The following is an 8968-nucleotide window of genomic DNA, read 5'->3' as shown; positions in this document are numbered from 1 at the left end:
GATCAAACATGAGACTTGTCCTCCTTTTGGAGGAATTCCTTTTTATTTATAAAAAAATGTGTCAGAAAAATGGTCAGAATTTAATTCTGAAATGCTAAAAATGTCAAAATTATGAGTATGATGTGTAGTTTCCTCTTTTTCATCCCAGATGGATGTAGATAAATTTCTCCATAAATTTTCATCATAGCGTATTCACCAAGGATTCAAGGATGTGCAGTATGTCTCCAGTTTCACAAGTACCGTATTTGCATGTGGAAGTTAGATTAAAATGATGTCATGCATAGCCGTACTTTCCTTACTTGTAACTGTTGAATGAAAACTATACATAACAAAATATAGTCATAGGGATTTGTAAAGTTTAGGTTGTTGTCACATGATCAAGTACATGACATCCTTTTAATGAAGAATGTACATATCTTGAACATCTCAGAAGCACGTCTCTCAGTGAACATTTGAGAAAGAGGTCAACGAACACAGACAACGACTTGTGGTTGAAGTAGCCAACATGTGCCAAAGGGCTTTTCTGGCCAATTTCTTTTTAGAAACTCAATTTGAAAAATCAGAAAACTAAAATTTTTTCCCTAATCAGTGTATCAAGAACTCTCCCCGTATAGTATTTCAAATACTTGAAACTCAATATTAAATTTGTTTTAATCTTTTTCTATTAAATGCCTCATAGTTAATTTATACTCTTTCTGAAACTGTAGACCAGTAGTTAAAGATATTTTTACGTGGGAAGGCTTTTGATTGGTAGCTAACAAATTATGTCATCTCAGCTGTTGATATTTACAGCTAATTCTTGTGATAATGATGCAAGGCACTTGGATTTTCCTAATCTATATTTAATACTTTTCTCCAGGAAAGAAAAGTGTATAGTCCAATGTACAGTAGCATTACCTTTGTATACGTGATTGTATACATGCATATAAATTTAAAAAGTCCTTAAGTGTAGAGGTTATACTGACTCTAATATATTTTTAGTGATTTTGAGTGACTTAGTGATTTATAAAGAACAGTAAACAGGTGGAAAAATGCGGCTGTAAACATTTACAATGCTACTTCAGTCATAAACAAAGGCTATGTTTTGTGCAAGTTTATTTACCAGCTAATGTTTTGTGTAGCCCAATGGTCTAGTATCCCTATTAAATGTTGGCTTTACATGTATAAACAATTTTGCCGACTGATCAAAACAGGTATGTTGTTGTTGTAACTGCTGAATGACGCAGTACTGATCTTTTTGCTGAGCATTCCAAAGAGTTAGTGAACCTAAGAAATTTCACAAAATAGTTTATACAATTCTTGAAACGCTAAATCATGTCAACCAAAGTGATGATAGGAGCAGGAAAGTGGTATTTCATAGATGTAAATAAAGGTGATCCGCTTGGAGAACTGTCACTTGTAAGTCTGAAGTGAATATGTTGCGCCATACTTTTATTAACCGTCGTTTGGTTGGTTGGCGGCTCATACATATTCATGTTCCACACTTCCCTCACGTGGACTGTATTCTGCATTGAATGGACCCCTTTAGGGAGCAATCATGTTTGATTTTGTTTGTCGGTGAGAGAAAATACTTAAGTGTCCAATGAGAGGAGAGTGCCAGGGGAAAACCCAAGTCACAGCCTTCTGTGTGGTAACCTTTGACATGTAGTGGTGATGTGCCAATGTCTCCAGTGAGAGATGAAGTAAAGTCGGCACTAATCCGTAAGCAAGGAAATACACTTTTGAACATGTTGAAAGAAGATCAAACAACCCCAAAGTCAGAAAAATCCAGAAACTCAATTTATTTCATGAAAACTCAATATAAAATTTGTCTAAAACTCAATTTTCCGATACTTGTTGTTTACTACGACAACAAAGTGGCTAAAAAAAAAAAACCCTGCGTGCCATTTAGACCGTGTGATGATATGAATTTCAGTGGGCCCAGCAGTATTCTATATAGTCAGATAATAGAAATACGAATGTACATAAATATGTTTGTATGATTAAATGGCTTTGCATGTACATGACATCAGCAATACCCTACGTCTTGTCATTTTTAGGACACATATTACTAACGCTTTCCCAGCTTTCTGGAAGAGTAAAGATACAAACATGTTGTTAATTAGATGGTCTAACCATGTGAGAGAAACTAAATATTCCTGCTTCAGTTGTATGTATATTGACTAAAAATAGCAGACCATGTGTCCCAAAAATTAGAAGAATTAGGGTGTTTCAGTGATGTCATGATAAGAACAGATTAATACATACTTGTCAGTGTGGTTTTCAATGTAAAAGTCTGAGGATATACAAATTTAAGACACAAAAAAAAGGACAGTTTATTACTGTAATTCTTCAACGTTTTTGCATGTTTGCAAGGTGTTTATTTCAGCAAATTTTGAAGTCATTATTCTTTGTACGCTGATAAAATTTGAAGTCATTATTCTTTGTGCGCTGATAAAATTACAGTTTTTGTGAAGCCGTGAAATTGACCAATCCAGCCAATGTAGTTTAGTCTCAAAGATCAAATTTAAAATGTGCATAAATTGCACTGAAAATTGCTCTTTTATATGTGGAAATGTTGAGGAATTAGGGCATGTACATGCATATTGTGATATACTAAATGTTTTTTTTTTTTAAATTACAAATATTCATAGTGTGTCAATATTGTAGAATCAAGTCTTTATTTGCCGTGGTATTTTACCTTTTGTTTATGGGCTATGTTGTTTTCAGTCTGGTAAAACTTTATGGTATCATCTTTGTTTTGTTTTGTGGTATAGGAAATGGATTGTTACGTCTAGTTACTTATTGTTTCAACTTATAGTCATAACCCCAACTGAATAAGTGACGGTCGTAGTAAATTGTTTGTACTTCATCACCTTGGATATTTTCAAAACACTTGGCGTAACAACTTTGCTCCTGCATGTTTACTTTCCTAAACCATCTTATAAAAATATGTTTTTTTCTGGGCCCACCAGGGAGGGACCCATTATGATGTTTTTCTAGAACTTATGTCAAGACAATCATCAAGAAGGGTCAGGTTATATGACAGAAAAATCTTTTGAGAAGGACCGTGTACATGTACATATACTTGTAGCTTCTAGAATAATGCCTGAACTACATGTAGATACCAGTACAATAGCCACGTCTGTACTTTCTGCAATTAAAAGCTGTGTTCAGCAGAGAGGTCCGCATTGTACAGCTTTAGTTTCCGGTAGGATATCCACACAAGCTTCTTTCATGAAAGTACCCAGACACCTGACGAGAAAAATAGATTTTTAATCTGTTTAAAAACTTCATTTCAATGGGGTTTATTTTATTGAATTTTTAACATTGGCAAGAGGTTGAATGTGTGCCAAAAGGATCTTTACACCATTATGATGGGTAAATCAGTTTAAACCATTTGTTGACCTATAGTTCAGCGTTCTATTCAGCAGAGGACTTGGAAAGATTCAATCCATGTGGCTTTATTGTGGTGGTCTTTTTCAGCCAGTGTTACAGCTCAAAAGCAGATACCATAGACTAAACATTAAATCTGCTTGCCAAAAGTATACATCTTTGTCTGCCCACAAATTGCCCCACACGTAACCAGATATTCCGATACCCTCTGGGATGGTTTGTGTTCTTGTCCATATAGGTGAGGAGGGATGAAAAGGCTTTTGTGCCCATTCAGAATTGAAAATCGACATGGCACGTGTCAATGGAAAGTGTCGGACATTTACACATTGTTAGTCAGAAGTTTTTTAAGATATCCTGAACATGTAAGTGTAGTTTAGATTGAAAGCGATTCAGATGTGGTAGAGATTTCAGCTTTCAGGCTAGCTGCAGATACATGTTAAATATTCAGACTTAACAACACAAGAACTTTTTCGTCTGTCAGACGTGAGAAAGTATTGGACTAGCAGGGAGATGACTTGTTCCAGGTGGTTGTTTCTGCGATCAGGAATGGATGCATGATCTTTGTGTAGGCCTCAGGGACAGTCTGTCTCTGCCAGATCTATTTAGTTCTTGTAAAATTCTGGTGGAGAAATCTTCAGGACAGGCCCGCCATGGATTTTATACCGTGTTTGGGATTAATTGTCAAATGACTAGAATACGTGTACCAGAAGAGTTATCTGGTGGAAAACGATACTGATTGTACTTTCGCCTCACAGTACAACACATATTTGTCCCTGTTGAGTCAGATGAAATTACACAACATATAAAAGTGTTGTAAGTTTTTTTTATGGAACTGATTTGCTTCTACATGTAGGCATAAGAAAACAAAACAAATTTGTTCGGTCATGACAATCATGAATGCAGTATTGTATTGTCTTCAGTTGTATCAAAGGCATTGGATGAGAATCGGTATAAGGAAGGAGCTGTACCTAAAATTGTGTACATGTGTGCACAATGCTGCATAAAGAGGTCGAAGGTGAATTTTCTCGGGGAACCCAAGGTGTTTCCTCCTACAGAAATAAGCATCTGGCGGAAGGAATTGGCACTGTTTGAGAAACAGACTGGAGTCACATGGAACTACATGTGCAGTCAGCATAGAGACTAAAATTAACATGAGAAATTACAGTCAACAGAGAGAACTGCCGTTAGCATAGGGAACGACAGTCAACACAAGGAACTACAGTTAACATGAGGAACTAGAGTCAACACAGAGAACTACAGTTAACATTGGGAACAACAGTCAACATGGAGAACTGCAGTTAGCTTAGGGAGCGACATTCAACACAGAGCACTACAGTTAACATGAGGAACTATAGTCAACACAGAGAACTACAGTTAACATTGGGAACAACAGTCAATTGAGACAGAACTGCAGTTAACATAGGGAACAGTTAACAAAGGGAACTACTGTCATTCAGCACCGAGAACTGCATTTCATTTCTAAGCTGATTAAGGCTTCCTGACCATGCAGGCAGTGTCCTGCTGTAAGGATTTCAATCTGGAGTGAAGTACATGTAGGTCTATACATTTACAGGTGCAACTGGTACATAGTCTATGCACTGTATGTACAACAAACAATTGTCTGTGACAAGTGGGTACACGGGTCATATACCAGCTCCCCTTGGATCTGTGAAACTGCCAACACAGGGGGATATATGCTCAATCAAGGCTCTTCCTGAACATCTCAAGTGCATGTTGACCGTTAATGTATAGCAGAGCGGTAAATGCCCTAAATAACACCATCAGTCAGGGACTGCCTGGGTACATGTACAATGGATGCTAGTGTACACTGTATGTGTTCATCACACTGACGACTTTATACCGGTAGTTTGTGGTCAGCTATATAATTACACCAGTATCTGCTTGTCACAGTCACTTCTCTATGTAGTCATTGGCTTCCAGTGGGAATTTACATCTTGTGTCCACGTGAACAAATGGATATGAATCATTTTTTTTTGTTCGCAGTTTCACTTATTGAACTTCCACCAAATTTGCCTTGGCCAGAAGTAATGTTGCTTGTAGTAATTGAAAGTTAAAACTGGTCAACAGATTACATATATTTTCTTTATTAACCCTATTTGAACATCTAGTTTTTTTCTTGTTTTTTTTTTAATTGCAACGACTAAAAGAACTGGCAATATACATGAAAGCTTAAAAAGAAAACCACTCAAAAATAGCTTCATTGATAAAGAAAATACTTTTGTCCTCTGTGATTTTTAACTCAAGTGAAAATTGCAGTGAATAATTGTGGACATGTAGATGGTCTCAGTCAAGTTGCTGAGATTTCTGTTTGAATTAAGTGGATTATTTTAATCAAGATATTAAAACACATTTAGCCATATCACTGTGTTTGAAGTACCCTCCTCTCTACCACAGACATGCCACTCTCACTTAACATGATTAATCAGGCCTATTCACACCACACACTGACCTGATTACTGTACACATCAGGGATTGAGCCTCTTACTTCGGCCACTGATATCTCGGGGGTACTTGAACCTTCTTGTCCCTGTCACATGACAAGTGTGTGTGTTTAGCCAAAGGAAATGAGTTTTAGGAAAGATTTAAGACCTAACTGACCCCAGGGCAAGTATTTTCAGCTGCATCCATGAACTATTAATACTGTGTCCACATCAAACAAGGTGTATCAAAAGTTGGAATGTGCTGTACCTTTAGTGGAGTTACTGACCTTCTGTTTAATGGACCGTTGGATGCAGTGACAATCCATGCCCTGTTCTGGGATTTCTGGAGTTCTGTGAGAAATCACTTTATCAATCACATGTGGCTGAACGAATTTTAGCTTAGGTCGTTGTGCGTTCTTGTGGTCTCATATGGAATCAGTCCCTTGATGAATGAATGATATCTGGATGAAGTTTCGGATCATCATTGCATTATTTTTGCTAGTTTTGATGGGGCCTAATTTTGCTGTTTTAACATACCTAGGAGACATCAGAAAGTCACTGTTAAATCCCTATGTTCTAAAAGTAATGCAGTATTTGTGTAGATGTATACATGCTTTGTGAGCACAACTAAATTTGTCCATCTCCTGAGGACATGGGGTTGTTCTGCTTAGTTTTGTCTTCAGGCTAATGATTAAGACAAAATGAAGGACAAACGTTCTGAGGACACCCTTATACCATCTGCCATACCTGTTCGGACAAACAGCGGTGGAAAAGCTCGAGTCCAGACCTCAGGAAGACGACGATCCAAACCATTAGCACTTGTCAGTGATACTTTCAACAAAGTCATTGACAAGACATTTTTGGGTAACAAATCAAAAGTCTGTCCAATCTCAACAAGCCAGTCTCAAGATTTAACAGTGCAAGAAAACAGGAATTCTGAAGTTGTGCAAAAATTGAAGAAATCTTATTCTTGCGGTGATATTTTTAGAGGCAACCCAGTTTGTAGGTTGAATGATCCTGGTTGTTCTAAGATACCAATAGTATATACTAAGGTGACCTGTACAAGGGTTAAAAAGTCACTGTCCATGGTTGAAAGAAAGAACCAAAAGACAGAGGGCTCTAGGATTCCAAAGCGGTCTAAAAGCGTGACATTTAATCCCTATGTAACCCAGCACATGGACTCTGATAATTATTCTGATGATTTGAAAGAGAACATAGTTAGGCCTGAGCAAACTGGATCAAAGAATAAACCTGTGGAATTCTCCAGAACTGGTGACACAGATACCTGTACCAAAGATAAAAGATATATGAAACAAAGAAGCAAAAGTTGCCCTTCTATTCAGTTACTTCCCTTGTCCAGTAGTAATGGTACAGATTCCAACACCAGGGGTTCCACACATCCATGGCGTATGAGGAGAAGTGTTAGTGTGATTGAGAGCATACTGGAGGAGGAAGAAGAGGAAAATTTTAAATCCTCGATCACAGAATCCTCCGAGGATTCACAGCTTGGGGATCAGAAAGAGACTACCTCATCCTCCAGGCCCTCTGAGGATTTGGGACGGGAGGACATCTGGGAAAGTGTTGAAGTCAAGTGTGTAGATATAAAACCTGCAACCTCGGAGTCGGAGTGCGAGGAAAGCTCTGACAACAGTGATATTGTGGAAGAGATAGCAAAGTCTACAGTTTTGGTAAGATAGTAAACTCTTGCATGATGACATAGCTAGTATAACATTTTGTTTCACGCTTGTGAAATTCTGAGAACTTATTAGTCAAGTTTAAATTTTGACGATACTTTTCTTAAAAGAGTTGTTGCACTAGCAGATGCACTTTTTTAAATGCACTTCAGAAAGCTACTTGCAATTGGTAGCTGATATTTTTAAAATCATTTTAATTATACTGTGTTATATTTATAGCCAATTATGAAAAAATTTGGATAACCTCTTCAATTTTATACCTAATTGAGACAAGTTTAAAAGTGTGAGTGAGTGAGTGTGTATGTGAATGAGAATGGACTCAGATTCAAATGTATCAGTCAGTTGAGTATGGAATGTACACAGACTGCCTAACTTCACTACAACCACATACATGTAGTGTGGTAGATTGATGCCCCCATAAAGCACTTGGTTTGCAGATACTCTTCTTGTGTACATGCATGATAGCCATTAATCCATGGGATGAGGTTTGTGTGATGTGATTTGATCTCATTGATAGGGTTAAAATTGACAAACTGTATCTGTCGATACATGGTACATGTACAAGCCATGTGTGTATGATGTGATTTGATCTGATTGATAAGGTTAAAACTGACAACCTGTATCTGTCGATACATGGTACATGTACAAGCCATGTGTGTATGATGTGATTTGATCTCATTGATAGGGTTAAAACTGACAAACTGTATCTGTCGATATATGGTACATGTACAAGCCATGTGTGTATGATGTGATTTGATTTCATTGATAGGGTTAAAACTGACAAACTGTATCTGTCAATATATGGTACATGTACAAGCCATGTGTGTATGATGTGATTTGATCTGATTGATAGGGTTAAAACTGACAAACTGTATCTGTCGATATATGGTACATGTACAAGCCATGTTCATATGATGTGATTTGATCACATTTATATGGTTAAGACTGACAAACTGTATCTGTCGATATATGGTACATGTACAAGCCATGTGTGTATGATGTGATTTGATCACATTGAAAGGGTTAAAACTGACAAACTGTATCTGTCAATATATGGTACATGTACAAGCCATGTGCATATGATGTGATTTGATCACATTGAAAGGGTTAAAACTGACAAACTGTATCTGTCAATATATGGTACATGTACAAGCCATGTGCATATGATGTGATTTGATCTCATTGATAGGGTTAAAACTGACAAACTGTGCCTGTCGATATATGGTACATGTACAAGCCATGTACATATGATGTGATTTGATATCATTGATAGGGTTAAAATTGACAAACTGTATCTGTCGATATATGGTACATGTACAAGCCATGTGTGTATGATGTGATTTGATATCATTGATAGTGTTAAGACTGACAAACTGTGCCTGTCGATATATGGTACATGTACAAGCCATGTACATATGATGTGATTTGATATCATTGATAGGGTTAAAATTGACAAAC

At 37.0% G+C, this 8968-nt stretch overlaps 1 protein-coding gene across 1 annotated transcript in view; it reads left to right on the top strand.

The window, feature by feature from the left end:
- The first annotated feature begins 6517 nt into the window (after positions 1-6517).
- The window catches only part of LOC135465444 (uncharacterized), a 64044-nt gene continuing 61593 nt past the window's right edge, over positions 6518-8968 (top strand). Inside the window, exon 1 of the mRNA XM_064742684.1 lies at positions 6518-7504. Coding sequence (XP_064598754.1) covers positions 6518-7504 — 987 coding nt within the window. The remainder of the gene's footprint in view (positions 7505-8968) is intronic.

The sequence above is a fragment of the Liolophura sinensis genome, chromosome 5, assembly GCF_032854445.1.
Source record: "Liolophura sinensis isolate JHLJ2023 chromosome 5, CUHK_Ljap_v2, whole genome shotgun sequence".
Lineage (NCBI taxonomy): Eukaryota > Metazoa > Mollusca > Polyplacophora > Chitonida > Chitonidae > Liolophura > Liolophura sinensis.
This window is presented reverse-complemented; position numbering and strand designations above follow the sequence as displayed.